The sequence below is a fragment of the Meleagris gallopavo genome, chromosome 8 (assembly GCF_905368555.1).
Source record: "Meleagris gallopavo chromosome 8, MGAL_WU_HG_1.1, whole genome shotgun sequence".
NCBI lineage: Eukaryota > Metazoa > Chordata > Aves > Galliformes > Phasianidae > Meleagris > Meleagris gallopavo.
The window spans coordinates 3,548,420-3,567,295 of NC_139411.1; the positions used below are offsets into that span (position 1 = coordinate 3,548,420).

At 42.1% G+C, this 18,876-nt stretch overlaps 1 protein-coding gene across 9 annotated transcripts in view; it reads left to right on the top strand.

Moving 5' to 3' along the window:
- The window catches only part of PCDH15 (protocadherin related 15), a 682,309-nt gene that overhangs the window by 602,070 nt on the left and 61,363 nt on the right, over positions 1–18,876 (top strand). For all 9 annotated transcript variants that reach the window (XM_085229238.1, XM_085229233.1, XM_085229230.1 and 6 more), the window contains 3 exons: positions 7,999–8,108; positions 8,536–8,676; positions 17,301–17,428. In XM_085229238.1, coding sequence (XP_085085364.1) covers positions 7,999–8,108; positions 8,536–8,676; positions 17,301–17,428 — 379 coding nt within the window. The remainder of the gene's footprint in view (positions 1–7,998; positions 8,109–8,535; positions 8,677–17,300; positions 17,429–18,876) is intronic.

The following is an 18,876-nucleotide window of genomic DNA, read 5'->3' on the forward strand; positions in this document are numbered from 1 at the left end:
GCCCTCCTCTGCACCAGCTTCTGACTTCCCATTAGTAGATCAGCAGCACATTCAGCAGTTGTAAAGATGACAACCAGGAGCTTGCAGGCCATCAATAAGGGCTTAGATGGTTCAGGCTTACGTGGCTGTCCCCTGGAGGCGCCAACATACTGCAAATCACAGAATCATTAAGCTTGGAAGAGACCACTCAGATCATCTAGCCCAGCCACCAACTCATCACTGCCATGGCCACTAAATCGTGACCCTCTGCTGCATCCTTAGGTGCCAGCCTGGCTGCCTCCACAGCACATTAGCTGGTACCCTGGCCTATTCTGTGCTCCTGGCCTGGGCCTGAAACGGCAGGGTTTCACTGTATCAGGAGTTCCTCACTCGTATCCTTCTCTGCCCTTGCCTTGGATGTTAGCTGTGACTTTGAGAGAGCTGATAGCAGCTGTGCATGTGAAGTAAAGCAGGCAAACGTTGTTTGCTTATTCAATAAAAACACAGAGGTGGAGAAGCAAAAAAGAAGCATCGAAGGCCTAAAACATGCAGATGTTTATTTGCATGTGGCTATCCACCTCAGAGCCTGCTTGACCTCGTGCTGCCAGGGCAGGATGCTGATGCTCTTCTCGCTGCATCTCCCTGCAGGGTTCTGACAGTCAGATTTTGCCGCTTCTCTGGAGCACTGACAGCAGTGAGGCACCGTGCCCCAGTCTGTGTGCAGGGCATTTGGCAGCAGTGTGCGGGCAGGGCCTCAGCCCTGCAGCCTGAGCACGGGCCCGGGGCTGTGGGGCACAGCGAGGCAATGGAGGGTACGTCAGCACGCCAGGCTTCCCGCATGGCTGCACAGTGCTGGCTTGCTAGCTGCGGCCATCTACAGTTTCTTATCATTTTTAATTCTGACTTGGATATCGTTCTGCTTATGCTGGAGAAATAGCCATGTCTGCGGTAATAAATCACTTCCTGGGGTAGCTCAAACGAGCCGACTTGAGCGTTCCTTTTCCACGCTATTATTTTTCTTGTCTTTATGGTTCCATCCCAAATCACATCTTGATTGAACTCTAGATCGGGTAATGTTCCAGAAGTTTCCATTGCTTCCAAACAGGTTATGGCAACACTTTGATTTCTTAATTAACAGATCATAATTAGTAGCACCATAGAACAGTGAAGAACAGATGTGAAGTGAGCCTCAGCTGAATATAAAGATATTTTTTTCACCCGTCCTCTTATGAGAATATTATCTTTTTTTTTTTTAATAAAAGTTCAAAGGGACTTTTTTGTTTTGTTAATAAATAAATATCACATCCTGTTTGCAACTAGAAGGTCATTGCTAATAGTGATGTGCTGCTGCAGCAGAAAATGAAATGTTAACCAATAGCAGCGTCGTTGGTTCCTAATTAGTGCCTGTGGGCACATTAAACAGGTGCTCAACCATTTCTTAGCAGAAAAAGGAGACTGCTGGAAACTTACAGTTTCTTTTACTGCTGTGTTGTCAGTCCACATCCTGTTATGCATCCTCTTGTATGCTAATATGAAGTTTCATTCCAGTATACAGAGAAATCTGTGAAGCTGGGGCTTTGAGGGTATTACAGGAGGCAAATGTAGTGTGGCATTGTGCTTCTGTGCTGGGCACTACACACTACCATGAAAATGTGTTCCGTGCAAAGGAGAGATTTTGTGACACGTGGACTTCTCTTGTTCAACAAAAGATACGCTGTGTGGCACAGAGCAGCGTCTCTGTTACGAATGTCTGGGGCTTGGTTAGAAGCATCTTTGTTGTTCTTGTCATGACTATTCTAGGAGTTTGGCTCCTTTTCAAATGAATGAAAGAAATATGAATTTGAAGAAAAAATAGCTATTCCTGGGGGAGGAAAAAAGTTCATCTGTACATCTCTCAAAAAAATCTCCTGACAAGTTCTTTTTGGAAATCAGGACAGCAGCAGCAGAGAATGTCCTTTCTTCAAACCAGGACAGAGAAGAGCAGCTCAACCCAAGGACACCGGAGATATGAGGGGGAAGGGAGCATTCTGGGGTGGTGAGCAGCAGTGAGGTTTCCAAGCTATTCTAGTTTATCATTGGCACATCCCTTTAAGCAGCAAAGCACTTTCAGAGGCCATAACTTGTTTCACACAAGCAGAATGGCTTTACTAAGGAATCAAGGTGCTTCCTAAATAAAAGAGCAGTGTGTCAGGATATATGTTTCTGACTTAAATGTGGTCATTTTTTCATCGGGGTGCTCATGAGCTCTATTTTTTTCAAGCCTCTGCTTACGGAAGTTTTTCTTTCCTCACTTATTTCCCTTCCCTGTTAAACAGTGCTCATAACATGGGTCATTTCCCCCTTCTTGTAAGGATGTTGGCTTTGTCCCTCAAGAGTGTGTTGTAAGACACGTGTAAATTTAAAGCTTCTATGGGGATAATCCTTTTCTCAGGCTGGCCAAGTCTTAGTACTGCTCATCCCACATTTCCTATTGTGGAATATGCATTTCATGAAGGAAAGACATGAAAAGGAGGGAAGTACCGCTGGCAACATTTTTGATGTAGCATCTCTGATTTGGAGGGAGCCTCAGTGTTTTCCCCAAGCTGGAGTTAGAGGAATGAGCTCCAACATGCAGTTTTAATTGGCCTTAGGTGTCAGTGAAAGCTTAGCTTCAGGAAAATGTGATTTTGCCCTGGAATCAGTATTGTATGGGGGTGTTCTCGTGGCAGTAATTTGAAACCAAGTACACAAGCACACTTCAGCATGTGAGTATGAGATATAAGAAAAATAAATGGTTTCTGCAGAAGATACTAAGGGTTTTCATGGAAAAAATTAGGGAGTTAAATGCTTACAGTGTAGTAGAAGGATCATTGTTTTTCCTCTTCTGCTAAGTTATGCCACATCACAGTTATTAAAATCTCATACTACTTTTTACCAAATAAGAAGGAAACTCTAATTTTAATTGACGTTACTCCTTGAGCAGCGCCTCTAGCTGAGTGCTGCCATATAATCAACAAGCACACAGAGTGGTTAGGCATATAGCTGGAAAGATTATCATGTTGGGAAGGGATAATTGGAAAAGAATGGAAAAGCTTACCTGTGTCCTGGGCTCACCAAAACAAAACAAAAATTCCAACAAGAGCAATCTCCAGAGAGAGATCCTTCCTCGGTGTCAGTCAGCCCTTAAATGGGGCCTAGGAGAGGTGCAGCCAGGCTCCAGCCTTTCAGTCACACAGCTGGATTGCCTTCACCTGTGCTCCATGGCTGACTCAGTGCTTGCTTCACGTAGTCAATAAGAGATTCAGGCTGTGATTCAACAGTTCCCATTCAGCTGCCCTGATTACACCAGAAGTAGCATGGGGCCTGGGTGCATGCAGGGAGTCTGTCTTGCTGTGAGGGTCAGGGCTGAGGACTGCTTTTGGCACCATGGCTGAAGTGTAGAACCAGATCACTCCAGGAGTGGTGAAGAGGAAGAAATGTACTGACATAAACATAGCATTAAACCCGACCAACTGTCAGCCAGATGAGAGCACAAAACCACTGCGTTATCTGTAGTCTTAGATTTGATCCCACTGACACCCATCTCTCTGGCAGACTTGCATATGTGAGAGAGATCTGCATTCCGCTTGTCAGGGATTTTTTCTTTTTTCACTTCTGTAGTAACGTTTGACAGAAATATTTATGTCTTCATGTCCTCGGCTGTAATTTACAAAAATCAGTGGGATCACACAAATGCATGATGTCTACTGACAAGCGAGCTCCTGGGAATAAAATTTGACGCTCGGTTTAAAAGATAATAGGTTATGACAGGGGCTCACTTCAGCAATGCCCAAACTCCCTTGTCATCTGTTTTGGATGTAAATGCCATGGAAAGGTCAGAATGTCTTGAACCCATTTGAGGATTGAGGCAGAAAGTGAGGATGTTAAGTACAGTGAGGAACGCATCATCCTTCTCAGCGCACTTTGAACATGCGCTGCTTGGTAGATGTATCTAATTAACAACTTTTTTCTCTGAAAAGAAAGAAGACTCTGTCAAACCCTTCAGATTGTTAGAGCTGCACAGACTGGACAATGAGAATGCCATTGCAGCGGGGAAATGTGGCTAGGTCCTTCACTTTTTGGGAGCAGCCAGGATAGTTGGCAGTTGGTGAAATAACAAGAGGAGGTGCCATACTTCTTGCTTGCTTGTTTCTGTAATTATCACCAGTGCTACACCAATTAAGCTTTTTTTTATTTAACATTTGTTTAAAACTGAACTACACAGTAAGGCATATTTCAAGCATTTCTCTTGTAGATTTGTTCTCAGCTATCTCGGTTTCCATTTAACTTCACTTTTAGCTCACCTCATTTTAGAACATTTATTGCTCTATCTACACTTGACCTTTCTCCAGAAAAATGCTTTTTTTTTTTTTTTTAAACTTACATAATTTCTCTTCAATGCAAAACATCAGACAGACAGAGCCAGATGAAATTGCTTCCCATGAGAAGTAAGATGAAGGTCTGTGCAGGAACGGGTGCAATGTTCAGAAATATTTCGACCAGAAAGCTTCAGGTGAAATGCCATTGAGCGTTAAAAGTAGCTAAGGCCAAAACATTTCCAGAAACTGTAATATAATAAAGAAAAGATAGGGAGATTATTTTACAAGGAGAGGTCAATATGAGATTTTAATCAAGTTGAGCTAAGAATTTTAGTAATGTAATTATAAAAATAAAGTTAAAAATGCTTTCTGAGCTATGCTTGTGGACCTCCATGAACTGAAATAAAATCCACAGAACAGTCAACTGATGTGTCCAATGCAGCATGTGTGCACATCATGCTATTAAACTTCAGTACTAAACCAATTTTCTGATTTATTATTGAGTTTGCTGGTTTTAAATTTAATTTTTGATTAAATCTCATGTTCATGCTTTTGGAGATAGAAAAATTTCATGGTGCATTTAAAGCACACTGGATAGCAGATAAATTGAAAAATGAACGAGAGTCTGACTTGTTCGGCAAAGGGAAGATGAGGAAAAGGATAGATTTCACTTTGGGGTTTAAAAAATATACCTTAACAGCGTATTTAGTATGTATCCTGTCTCCATTTCCTCCTCTGATCCAAGATGACAATATTGAGATGTAGCAAATTAAAAGATGTTACCTTTTTATAACTCGCGTACATCTTTTCTTACTTTTTCTATGTCTTTCTTTATAACCAATAGATTTATTTTAATCTTGTTTTTATTATGTTAGATGCCATTTTTTCTTTTTTTGTTTTGTTCTTGTTGGATTTTTTTTGAGGGACAGTTTATGACTCGTGAACAGCAAATGATACAGTAGAGGCCTTAAAGAGAGAATGTAAATACAGGCAATTCTTAAGTTTGTTCAGGATAACTAAGTGCAAAGAATAGGACAGAAGGCACATTATTAAGCATCAATTTTTGACCAGTTTGAAGGTGCTTTATTCTTTCCAAATCCAACCTTAGTTTAGCATGGCACAAAACTTGAGGCTGCTCTGTTGTGTGCTCTGCTACTTTCGTGCCCTCTTTTCCTACTGTGCCTCATTGGGTATGACTTGGGCAGTGGAGTGGCATCCTGCTGAGACCGAGGACCCTACAGGGTTTCCACTGCACCCCAATTGGAGTCATCCCATTCTGTATGCTAGCAAGATAGTATTTATTATTCCTGTCAAAGCACTGAAGTGAATGTCATCTAACTTACGTGTTGCTGTGACGGTTACAGAAAAAATACCAGATGATGAGCTTATCCCCTAAGAAAGCTTGTTAGAGCTTGTAGTACAGGATTAAGAACCATATATTGTCAGTTGAATACCTTTGTCTTGTACTGGTTCACATCAGTACGATTCAGCAAGATGTTAAGAGCTGGCTGTATGTTTTAATTCCGCTGATGCATTGCTCCCTTTGAACTCGATCACCTTAGTTAATCAGGGAAATGAAATCAATACAATTACCATGGCAGTTTTCTGTCCACTCCGTCCATGGCCTCTCATAGTGAGCACAAAAACTGTTTCCTAATAAATATTGATTTGTCAATTCATTAAATTCAGCTGTGTCAGAGGGGAAGATACAAAGCCATTTCTATTAAATGAATAATATGAAAGTGTGCTTCAGATGAATTATGGGTTTTGTACATACATAGTCATAGGGGTTTTGTTCAAACTAAGTGCTTCAGAAGAAAAAAAAATAATATAGTAAATATCATTAGGTGGATCTTTATTTTCCTCTCTGACCTGTATCATGGACCTCTTTTAAGAAAGAAAGAAAGAGAGAGAGAAAGAGAGGAAAAGAAAGGAAGAAAGAAAGAAAAAGAAATCAAGCAAAGAAAGAAAGAAAGAAAGAAAGTTACAGCTTGAAATGGTTTCAGATTTGATAGCCTTTTTTCTCTAAGATCAACTAACCTTTGCATTTGTAAAATGCGTGTTAATAAGTACTGTGAAACACAGTTCTGTAGCTTAATAAATCAGGCACCAATAATGAATTCCACTGTTGATAGCACATTTGAGGCAGAAGAATGGAAGCCAGATCACTGCTCTGTGTGTAAATGAGTAAAAGCAAGTATACCATAATCTTTTTCGCGAAAGAGTCAAAGGGCCAGTGTTGTGGTACAGTGTGGTACAGTGCCTGGAAGTATATTTTTCTCCCTTATTTGTGTATTGAAAGGCATCTCAGAAGAATTGGTATCCCAACATGTTGAGGAAGATGCAGTGATTGAATTAGAGGGGACCCAGGCCCTCTGCACTGACAAAACAAATGAAGGAAATAAAGTGATGGAAGATGTCACAAGGGAAGAAAGAGGACATCATAGCCCCGTGGGTCATGGATGTGGTTTGCCTTAGGCATATTCTTTTTAGATAGTGTAATCTGGGGCAGGAGCAGTCAAGTGTAGAAATTGGAGCTGTGGTGAGTTCATCCCAAAAGAAAAGTCTGTAATGAAGGACAGACTGGTCTCTTGGTGTGTTAAGCTTGATTCAACAGCTCGGATTGCAAACAGGGAACCCAACTTATTGCTCTTGGTATGGGATAGGTACGGGGCGGGATGGCGTGTTCTAACAATACCTGGAGAAAGTTGAAAGAATAATTGCTTAAAATATGCTCTGAAATTAGTGGAGGTACAGATTCTGTCGAGAATTCTGGAGAATTCAAAACTGAAATATTTCTGCCGTGTGAGAATTCATTAACACAAATGAACTCCTCATTTATGTGAAAGTCGTTATGGTTTCCTGGAGGAAACAGCGTCTCAAGAGTGTTACTCATCACATTTTCCAAGGAGACATTTGAACAGAAGAGGGAGTGAAGTAACTTAGGTTTGTTTCGAGAGGATGGTCGTTATTTTCATATAACATGAGTTCATCAGTTTGCATTGTCTGGAGGATATGGAGAAGATGAGATAAATGTTAGTAGCACAGTCTTTTTTCTTTTTTCACACCACAGTGCTCAGTGAATCAAATCCAATTTACAAAACAATTAAAAGACCCATCTAAATGCTCGGATTGCAGTTAATTTTCTGAAAGCATCTTGGCTTTTATGACAGGAAATGAGCGATTAGAGCAACTTCCAGCTCTGTCTGAAGAGTGGAAGCTCCCATGAAGGTGGCTTTTCAGTGCTCACTGTTCAAATTTTAAAGAGGGTTACTCATGTAGGAATTTTCCTGCATGTGTTCCTGGTAGATTACAGTACTCAGTAAAGGTGCATTTAATGAAAGAGCTGTTATGGACTAAGGTTTTACTTGCAGTTTATCAGGGTGTGATGGTTCTTGTGTTTCTCTGTTATTTCTTACTCGTTATCTCCTGGTTTTCATTTCTCATATCAAAAGACTGTTATATCTTTATAGTCTCACCTTTTGTCTGTTGGCCCACACTTGTTTTTTTTTGCATTCGCCGAAGGCAGGGATTAAAGCTTCCTTAATGCAGGTCATCCTTCTTTGGCAGCATAATGGATGGTTGAAATTGCCAACTGAAGGGTGAGTTTGTCAGTATTCTGCTGTTCAGACAATATTGTTATCAAGGAGGTTAACGCAAATACTTCTCTTCATTTCTGCAGACCCCCCCCAGTGAGTGAAAGTGCACCAAAAGGAACTGTGGTCACTGTGGTGATGGCAGCTGCCTTGAACCAAACCATTGTATATTCGATTGTGTCAGGAAATGAAGAGGGTAAGTACTAGAAACTTGATCTAAGTGAGTGTGCTGAGCACAGTGAATGCATCAGAAGTTTTCAAGAAACAGTGGCTAGCAGAAAAGTGAGCTGAAGTGAGGTCCCACCTCATCAGTACAAGCAGGAGGGACTGTTCCTGCAGCTGTTATCAAGCCTGTCCAGCCACAAACAAAAACAGATGCAGAGGTGAAGTTACTTTATAGAGAGCTTGCACTTAGCCTTCTCTGTTGGGAAGTTTTTTACCCTTACAGTATTTCTTTATTAACAGTGTAAAGTCATTTCCATGTCCAATGTGTGTCTCCTCCACTGGGGACAGTATGCTCCCTAGCTCTAGTCTGCTGCCTGGAGTTGGTGTCAAAGCAGTGACGTCACAAAATAGAAACATTTTGTCATTAACAAAACTTCTGTTCTTTTGCTGGCTTTCAGATACGTTTGCTATCAATAACAGAACAGGTGTGATCTCTGTTAAAAAGCCTCTGGATTATGAAAGAGTGACAAGCTACGAACTTCGAGTTCAGGCAGACTCATTACAAGTGGTACGATCCAACCTGCGTGTCCCATCCAAAAGTAAGTTTAAAGATCCTTATTGTTGAGTATCTTTTAAATGTATTCTTAATTTTTATAATACTGCTAACTGCAGTCTGCGTACTGTTGTTTTCTCAGAAATTGAGCAGTGATGATGGTTTGTGAAAGGCAGAGTGTGCATTTGTGGATCTCTGTTCTTGTTCTCTACATGATAACTGTTAGGTTTGATCCTCCCAAAGCACATCTGTGTTAGACAGAGGTCTCACTGACCCAAATAGGACTCATATTTGTATACAAATAGCGAGCTGATGACGCAGATCAAACATTTTCAGTGTAATTCAAGTTTTCCATAATAGAATGTGACAGTTTTTCAGAAATGCATTATGCAGCCCAACTGCAAACTGCTCCTCCCTGCTGGGCTGGGGACTTGTGTGTGTGGGGATATGTAAGTTCTGAAGAAACTGAGCACGAGGCACAGGAGAGTAATTATGGCAGCAAACGCGAGGACTCTACAGAGGGGAATATGGGATAGATAGGCAGCAAGGGTGACAGGAAGAACAGGATGTCCTGAGCATCTCTTGGGGATGTTCAGGGAGCTTATTGCAACAACCCCATGTGAGAGCAAATTAGAGAAAAGGATGGTCTGTGGCAGGAAGTTTCTTTGCAGAGCTCCAGGCACAAAGGAGTTTTGTTTACTAACTATTTTATTTTGACTGTCTCCGAGTGTGAGAGATTTTTTTTCTCCTTTTAATGATTTTCTTGTTTGAATGACTTCAAAAGGACTTCTGGAGATTTTGTTGTGCTTCCTGTAAGGAAAAGGCCTGGGCAGTCTGAACATGTCTCACTTAACGTCCCATCCCATCTTTTACACCTTCTTATTTAAGCCATGTTTGAGCTTTAATTACAAAAGCGTTAATAGCTTATACCAAAAAAAATAGTATTTTCACATTTTTTCATATGCAATATTTGTCTTTATTTTTTTACTGGATTTTATGATCTCTAGGTAAGGACCATCATGATCTCTATGGCAGTAAGCCCAGGGCATGGGAATGTCAAATAGAGAAACTCCTCTAAGGTAGCAAGGGATTGAACATAATTTAAAGGCTATGAGAATACTGCATCCCCATTTCACTGGAAACTGACTGTAAGTCTATTTCAAGTCATTTGTGCTGCTGTACCACCTCATTGCATTCCCCCTCACGTGAGCTGGGGACTTCCTAGGGGTCAGTAGCACTGGGCTGTCACCTTTCTGCCTGCCCCTGAGGATCAGGGAGCACCAGACGAGTTATGCCTCAGGTATAAGATGAGCACTCCCTTCCACTCTGCAGCTGTGTCAGCTCTTTGGTCAGCCAGGAAGAGAGCCCAAGTGCCAGCTAGTGGTGTCAAAGGTGACCACACTGTCCCATGGCAGATGGTCTTTCCCACCCCATGGGTTGTGATCTGTGGAATTAATAGTTGCTGAATCACAGAGGAAGAGCTGTACTTAGCTGATTTCGCTGTCCTGTTCTGTAATTAGTCTTCTGATCGTTGTTCTAATGAATAGCCATAAATGTTAGGAAACCCAGCTCCAGTTTACTTCTGTGCTGATTTGGTGCACATTTGTGGAAGTATAGTGTATAAATTAGAGATTATAATTCAGGGGATAAAATTTAAAATGGGATACAATGCTTTTTCTTCCAGTAATTTATTACTGGAAAATCTGCTTGCAATATAGAATTGGTAGCTAACAATAATTTTCTTGCCTTTTTTTTTTTTTTTTTTTTTTAAAGTTACTGAGGGTAGTGTGATGATCAGAGGGCTGGAGCACCTCTCCTGTGAAGAAAAGTTGAAGGAACTGGGCTTAGAGAAGGCTCAGGGGATACCTCATTGTGGCCTTCCAGCACTTGAAGGGAGCATATAAACAGGAGGGGGAATGGCTGTTTACGAGAGTGGATAGTGATAGGACAAGAGGGACTGGCTTTAAACTGAGACAAACGAGGTGTAGGTCAGATATTAGGAGGAAGTTTTTCACCCAGAGGGCGGTGAGGCACTGGAACAGGTTGCCCAAGGAGGTTGTGGATGCCCCATCCCTAGAGGCATTCAAGGCCAGGCTGGATGTGGCTCTGGGCAGCCTGGTCTGCTGGTTGGTGACCCTGCACATAGCAGGGGTGTTGAAACTAGACAATCTTTGAGGTCTGTTTCAACCCAGGCTCTTCTGTGACGATAACAGACCCCAATATTTGAGAATGTGCTGTGAAACTGTGATAATGCAGTATGACCTGAGACATCATATGAGGCATTGCAGTTAAAATACCTCTGTCACGCTTGTCACAACTCCCTGTACAACCAGCAGAAGACTTTTGGAAAATGAAAGCATATTTTGATAGATATATCTTCTTCCATAACAGAGATTGTACACGTGCATTTGTGGCACAGTACATAGGGGTTATTCTGTGATCAGAAGTTGAATGACATTAACATCAATGGAAGGTCCTGTATGCTGTTATATTCACCACTGATGACCTACCAAGAGAAGGAGAGAGAGTCAGCACCAGTTGACCTCATCACTTTGTGCCTGGGGAAGGTCTGGGAAACGCTGCATTTCTGTACATTGCAGTACTGCAGTGTCCCCTTCTCCCATTCATGGTCTACATGGGATCAGTGCTCCCTTCTGTGCAGCAGCTCATGAAAGATGGTGGCCAAGTTATTGTATTCAGGGATACCTGGTAATTGCTAGTGCTTACATTTTTTTCAGTTGAAACAGACACGCACTTGCTGTACATACTGGGATATCCACGAGTAAGTAGTATATATTAAATTTTCAGTCTACAGTCTGCTGGATAGATAGCTGAAGAATTTGGTAGATGATGTATTTGTAAAACACTTTACAAGTATCTGGCTAACTAAATTACCAAGGCCTTTGTAATGGAGGCTCCTCGACCTCTTGGTTTGATTCCCACATTTGTAGTAGTCTTTCCATTTTCTTTTTTGATGATATTTAATCATGCAAAATCATTCTCTCACATTTAGCGAAATTGAGCTTCTTAAGTGAGTAACTTTCTCTGAAACTTCGTAATGTGAAATTACAGTGCTTTTACATTTCATTTGAATGGATGAAATGTCAGCTCTTCTGATGATAGTGAAGTTAAAAAGTTAGAATTCTGGCCGGAGGAATCGGCATGTGGTGATGCTGAACCCTCAGTGACCTCGAGTATTAATGAACTTCATCATTTCAGTTTAATTTAGAAGCTGGATTTATTTTTGTGTCTGCACTTTGCTTCTTAGATTGTCTATAAACTATAGGCTCACAGCATACTGCGAGACAAATGAGGATCGTGGTCATTAGCTTCCAGCTAGAAACTTTCGGTTTTCCCTCACTGGGTAGGATGAGAAATGGGAGAATATTTACATAAAGGGAACGGCACAGAGCTGTGTATGGCAGGATGTGTTCTGCACTGTGCAGGCACTGCTTTGTCATTAATCCCAGGGTGAGCAGCACCTCCATCCAAAGAAGAGGTGTGAAGTAGTGAGCTGAAGGGAAGGTATCATAGAATCATAGAGTGGCTTGGGTTGGAAGGGACCCAAAGGATCATCATTCCACCTCCCCTGCCACAAGCAGGGCCTTCAAACTCTATATTTGATATCAGTACAATTAACTATTTGCTGAGACCAAGACCAAGAACAGACTAACATCATATCTTTTCTCATTTGAACAGTTGGCTTTTGGGAGTTTTCATCAGCACTTCACTGTGCTGAAGTTTGATACCCAGGGGAAGAGCGCTCAGGACAACTGCTGGTGAGGAGGAAGAGACAGGAGGAGACAGGGGAAGGCGGAGTGATGAGAGAAGAGGAAGTGCTGCCCAAACGCACTGAGAAAGAGCAGTGGAGACTTATGAAGATAGGAAAGGGGTTTTATCACCAAAGTAATCATGCTCCCAGTTTTAAAAATCAAAGCATTCGTGAGCAGGGACGTTCTGGTCCCTGTGCTAGACACGAAATGTGAACCAGGGAGATAGCAGGTCTTCACACTTCGATATGGAAGAAGAGCCATACAGCAGAACCAGAATGTGTTTGCTTTTGGATGCCATGGACAAAAGGGCCTTGCAAATCCCTGGGAACACAGAAGAGAGGCAGCAGCCTCACATTTTCCGATGTTTCCAGTTTCCAGCATCTGAGACTTCTCATTCCCCAAGTATGCATGTATGTCATTTGCTCTCTTAGCTTGAGTTACCACTGCCACCTGAGCACAGCTTTACCTGTCCTCTGTGGCTGCTCAGCCAGGTACTTCAGGCTGTTCCAGTGTCTGTCTGCAGACGGACGTGGATGCAAACAGATTGTTCAGCAATTAGGCCTCTAAGGGAAAGGTGGTACCAGCTGGCAGAGCGCTGTCTGAAATGTTTGTCTTCAGGAGAAGTCACTTGAGCTTCTGGCTCAATTGGTTGTTGAGGAAACCAGAAGGCAATGTTGATGGCTTCAGGTTACTAGTCCGCACATTTTGCCTTTTCACACTCACATTGTCTCTAAGATTGCCATTAGGTTAGACATCAGGGGAAAATTCTTTACAGAGAGAGCGATGAGGTGCTGGAACAGCTACCCAGAGAGGCTGTGGATGCCCCGTCCATCCTTGGAGGTGTTCAAGGCCAGGTTGGATGGGGCCCTGGGCAGCCTGGGCTGGTCTTAAATGGGGAGGTTGGTGGCCCTGCCCCCCCTGTGGCAGGGGGGTTGGAGATGCATGATCCTTGAGGTCCCTTCCAACCCTGGCCATTCTGTGATTCTGTGATTCTGCCTCCCAAGTAAGCAATATTCTCACGATGGGAGGGGAAAGGGAGATTTCTCATGTTGTGGACCTGTATGTGTGCCAGAGCTCTGCCCTGCATCTCTGATCTTGTCTCCTGGATCTTCACTTGGAAGCTTGTGGTGTCATTTGTAGTCTCTCCTGCATCCTCTTTTTCATTTCTGCCTGTACTCTTGCTGATCTAATTGACCCCAGTTTGTAGGGAAAGGAAGAACAGCAAGTACATGTTACAGGTTCCTAGAGATGCAAGAACCATGTGGTGATTTTACTGTTTTTTATTGAGAATAAAAACAAATAGTAAACAACAGAATCTGCTGTTTCTACAGTTGCACTGGCACTGTCTTGGTAAGCAAATTTCTTTCTCAGGTACTGTGAGTGCCCTCTTTGTGTCTGCCTGCAGCCTGATGCAGGGCTAAGGGAGAGCTGTAGCTATCCCTCCTAACTCTAAGGACTGCATGAGCGTTCAGAGCAGCACACATTCTTCTTAAAAATCAACTTCACTTCCAGAAAGTGAAGAGGTGAGATACCTCAGAAGTGTTAGGCCAGCTGGGAGGATAATGCACTTCCATGGTGTTTTCATGTCAGTGAGTTTTGCTAAATACTATGTTACATGTTGTGTGAGCCATGCTCATGCCCAAAGGTGGGAGCTGTGACAGATGGACACATCACTTTCTGCAGCCCAAAGGACTGCAAATCTGCCTCCTCTGCCATGCACCTTTGGGGTGGTTTCCCCAGATGTTTTTCTGTGTTAATATTTATGGTGTATGAATAGCAACTGTATCAGCTTGCTGTTTTGGCAGGCATGTGGTGGTAGACCAGCGTCATGACACCGGTGAAAGCACGGTGTAAAACAAATCTGGCAGCACTCAAATCAGAGTTCAGTCACCTTCTGATGTCCCATTGTTCAAATAGTGTTCTTTTAGTTCAGCTTTATTTCCGTGGTCTAGCCAGAAACTGTGGGTTGACATGAAGCAGGCACTTAATTAAACCACTGAAGTAAGCAGTGGTAGTAGAAAAGAGATTTCTGCAACCATGTTTGGAAAGAATATCTGTAAGCGTTAGCACACAGTGGTTCTGACCATCTCCCTAGTGCTGTTGTTTTTGCTTCTGAAGTTAACCATTCTAGATACATGAGCTTTATCTCTTGAAGAGGTTCATCAGGCTCCCTTCAGAGCAGCTTTTCTGGATGCTTTTACTCTCCTTCAGCTGAAAGAATCCAAAAGCCTTATCTTCTGGCCTGGGGAAAGATTTCTCTCTTGGAGTAGTGCATGCAGTATGTTAGCTGCTTAGAAGCTGAGGATGTCTGAAAAGCAGCTGCAGATCCGTGCCCTTCACACACTGCAGTTCTCACAGTGCAGTATAGAAGAGAGGAGACAGTTGAGACACAGGAGACCTAGCAGGAGGCGATGGTGCAGAAATGTCCCTTCAGGACTGCAGGGATGTCCAATAAGATGGAGCAGCACAGCTGGGGCATCCCCATCGCAGAGGCTCTGGCACTGCCTTCACAAGCATGGCTCTATTTCTGATCAGGGATTCCAATGTGGGCTTCTTCTAGGCTTATTCCATGTGAGAATACAGCAACCTCTGCAGCTGGCTGCTTGTCACTACTGCAGCCATCTGCAGGCTGGAATCAGACTGAAGGCACAGTACAGTGCAGAGTTCACTGCCACTATGTTCCTGTTCATCTACCAGGAGGAATGAGATATAAGCACTGGCACAGGCTGCCCAGAGAGGTGGTGCCTGGAAACTTCCACAGCGAGGCTGGGCAACCTGATGTAGTGAGAGATGTCCCTGTTCATTGCAGGGGAGATGGACTAGATGACCTCTGAAAGTCCCTTCCAGCTCTAAGAGTTCTACGATTCTGTGTAAATGGCTGTAAGATAGAGCGTGTATGGTTAATTCAACACCAGTGATACTAATGTCAGTCTGGAAATATGCGGAGTATTTCATTTGCTTTGTGCTTTGTGTAATAATGTTCTCATTTTCAAAGTGTTCAACCATTGCTGAACAAATCAGCATTTTGGCAGCTCGGAGAACTACTAACAAATTAAACAAATGGTTTCGAGCAAATTGCAAAGCAAACTTTGCACAAGGCTCAGCCTCCTCACCAAAACCAGCTTAAAATGACGCCACTTGTGAGCCCTATACAGAAGATATTTGATGAGCATTATGGAGCATTAGCGTGGGTTAGCAAATGCTGCTCCTAGCAGCACCAAGTGGCATTCAGTTGGGCCCTTTCTTACAGTGGAAAACTGGTGCCAGCCATTGATAGAACTGTCTATTAGCTCAGCAGGGGAAGGTCACTGCATGCAGTGCTGTGATCCTGCTGAAATTGTCTTCTTCTCTATGGGGCTGCAGTTTTTAACTGAGACTGAATTCTCATGCAGTCTTACAACAGCTCTTGGACGGGCGTTTTTCTTCACCATAATAAATAATATGGAAGCGTTCTTTTAAAACAAGCAATCTGAACATGATTACAGATAGATCACTGTGTCGACATTATGCATATTCAGATGCTTAAATCTTTTTGTTGGCCTGTGGCTTATTTTTTGTAACTTTAAAGAGAGCTTCATATGAAGTCATTTTTCCTTGTGGCTTGGTGTGAAAGCACCTACAAGTACTTTAACCTTTTGTGCAGACCAATGTGGCAAGTGCAAAAATCATTACTCCTCTGAGGAAATGTCATTTCCCTTTTTTTCTTTTAATCCTTCCTTTGTTCTTCTTTACATGCGAGTACAGCGGATGACATTTAAATAGTTTTCTCAAATTCCCTTTGATATTATGAATTCCATATTTGTTTGCCATCATCAGGACCCCTCACCTGCAACGTTTTGGATGACGTGGGCAGTCTGAGATATAGTCTGGTTATTATAAGCTTTCACCCAACTGGAGAGGCACTAAGCTCTTTGTAAATGAGCCTGCTTTTGGAAACTAATGCCAATCAGCATGGCACCTGTGCAGCGTTTAAATTATACTGGCACTGAAAGAGACTGGGAAAATCAACTCTGAAATGAGTCAATTTATCGCTTGGAAATGTGGTTTTAATGAACTGGATGCCATCATTTCCAGCATTCTTTATGGATTACCCAATTCTGATAAACGAATCTTGATATTGATGGCTGTGCAGTTAAACCTTTCTTTGCAGCCAGTCCGTAGTTTTTGCTGGACCATTTTTCCTTACAGGAAGAAAGAGATGTTTATTGTTTAACAGTGGAGCAGCAACTACTTAATAGCTGTATTCTTTTTCTTGAAGATGTGTTGAGCCTCTAATACTCATGCTTAGGCAGGTGTTGATGGCGCTGTATTGACTTGCCATGTTCAGTATCATGATGGTCCCCTGGAGCTAACAGACAGCGCTGCAGAGCTCCTCATTAAGTAATTGCATGGAAGTTAGTATGAATTAAAATATATGAAGCAAGTTGCACATGAAGGGAAGAAGGCAAGCTTTTCTTTATAGCTTAGTTATTAGTTTATGTTGCATGTTCATAACCTCTTTATAATGCTTGTGAGAATTTAATGTGACCGGATCTGTGTTACTGAAGTATGCTGTTCTGTCTTCTGCTTTTCTATTCCAATCCCCTGTAGTTTGCTTTCTGAAGCCTTCTGCCTACGTGCAAATTCATACAGCCATAGTAGCAAAATCCAGGTGTGCACTCATTTTCTGTAAGAAAAGATGGCAAAGGTGGGAGGTAAAAGCACAAAACTCCCTGACCTCCTTCAAGCTCATGTTTTTAATACTAGATGTGTTACCATTTCTTAAATGTTTACTTCTACAGTGTCATCTGTGCACATTTTTCACAGGATCCATTTGGGCCGCAAACATATAAGCTCCAATAGGTATTAAAGATTGACTGCCTAATGATCTAGCTATGCTTTTCTTTCCCGGTTTTAGGTAATACAGCCAAAGTGTTTATTGAAGTGAAGGATGAAAACGATCATGCGCCTGTTTTTACCAAAAAAATGTACATTGGAGGAGTGTCTGAAGATGCTAAGATGTTTTCTTCTGTGCTTAAAGTTAAGGTAAGTCTGCAGTTGTTACATTAACACTCACTTGCAGTAGAAAAATACTTACATGGTTCTTCGAAGCCTACTTGAACTAAAGCCACTAATTTCCTTATGATTAGTTTTTATAAACAAGTATGGTGAACACAAATGGGTAATTATTTTTGTAGAGTCAGTGCTTGATGATAGTTGCAAGTATGATGGTCTCTATGTGTGTATGATATATGTGTGCTGGCCCTGTATTCCAGCAGTCCTTGACGCATGGCTGATTTGGAGATTCATACTGAATCTGCATGGTCATCAGTTGAAGATTTCTAGCTATCATTTTATTTATGTTGATGTTTAGATGATTCTTTTGTGTTGGAAAGCTAGGGAAGCACTTTCAGGTCTGAGCACTCTGACACAACTTCTGGGTAAGATGGATTATTTGTAGTTAAAAAGCAAACAATGAAGTAAGAAAATTCAAGGAAAGATAATATCTGGAATATAATCTGTACTCCAGCAGAAAAGCTAACTTAGAATAAAAGCCGTGGTGCTTTTTTTTTTTCTCTTAAAAATGCTTTGTGGTGCAGTCTTTAGTGCTGGAGGCAGCTTGGGTTGCTGGGACTTTCCAGCTCAGCTTGTTTCCTTTGCCTTTATTTTGTTACCTCAGCAGGACTCCTGCATCTTTTTCACTTTGTTAGTGGGGTATCTTTCAAGTTGCTGATTCTAGCTTACGCATGAAAGGGCACAGATATATGACCCGCTCAGATTTTTATGTTGACCTCAAAGTGTACTCTGAGCACTGGGAATGAAACAGAGAATATCAGAGCTTGTTAAAGTTGTCCACTGCTTTATTTGTTCCATGGCAGTCCTCCCCAAAGCCAACCCAGGGGCAGCAGAGAAGTGGGATATGGTTAAACATTGATTATTGGGTAGAAGAACGCCAAAAAAAATTTCCTATGTTGTGATGTAGTTCAGAGGATTTTTGTTTGTTTGTTTATATTTATTCATTTATTTTATATAAATTCTTTTCTTAGGCTATTTTAGGCTCCAGAATTTCCATGTTAGTCTTTCCTAGAAATGCATACAGCAGCCCAAGCAAACAGCTGGGAATTTTTACTGAAATTCACTTGGAAAGGAATCTTTATGGTGCATTAATCTGCCCTGTGGCCATCTTCCCAGCTTCTTCTGCAGGCAAAAATAGCACCTGAGATTATAGCAGGTAGGGGCAGCAAGAATGCTGCTGCTCAGGGGGGCAGCTGGAGATGTTGCTTGCTGGAAGGACCAACCTGATGGTCATTTAGTGGTCTGAATCGGGTAGGATCCCATGACAAATCCAGGTAGGTGCAACTTCTCTCATAGTGGACCGAGAATGACGTTGAGTGGTTGAAAAAAAATGTGGCAATATTCAATGATTGGGAAGATTTGGGGAAGGATTATGTGAGAGGAGATTCGACATGCACTGGTAACTGGGAAGGGCTATT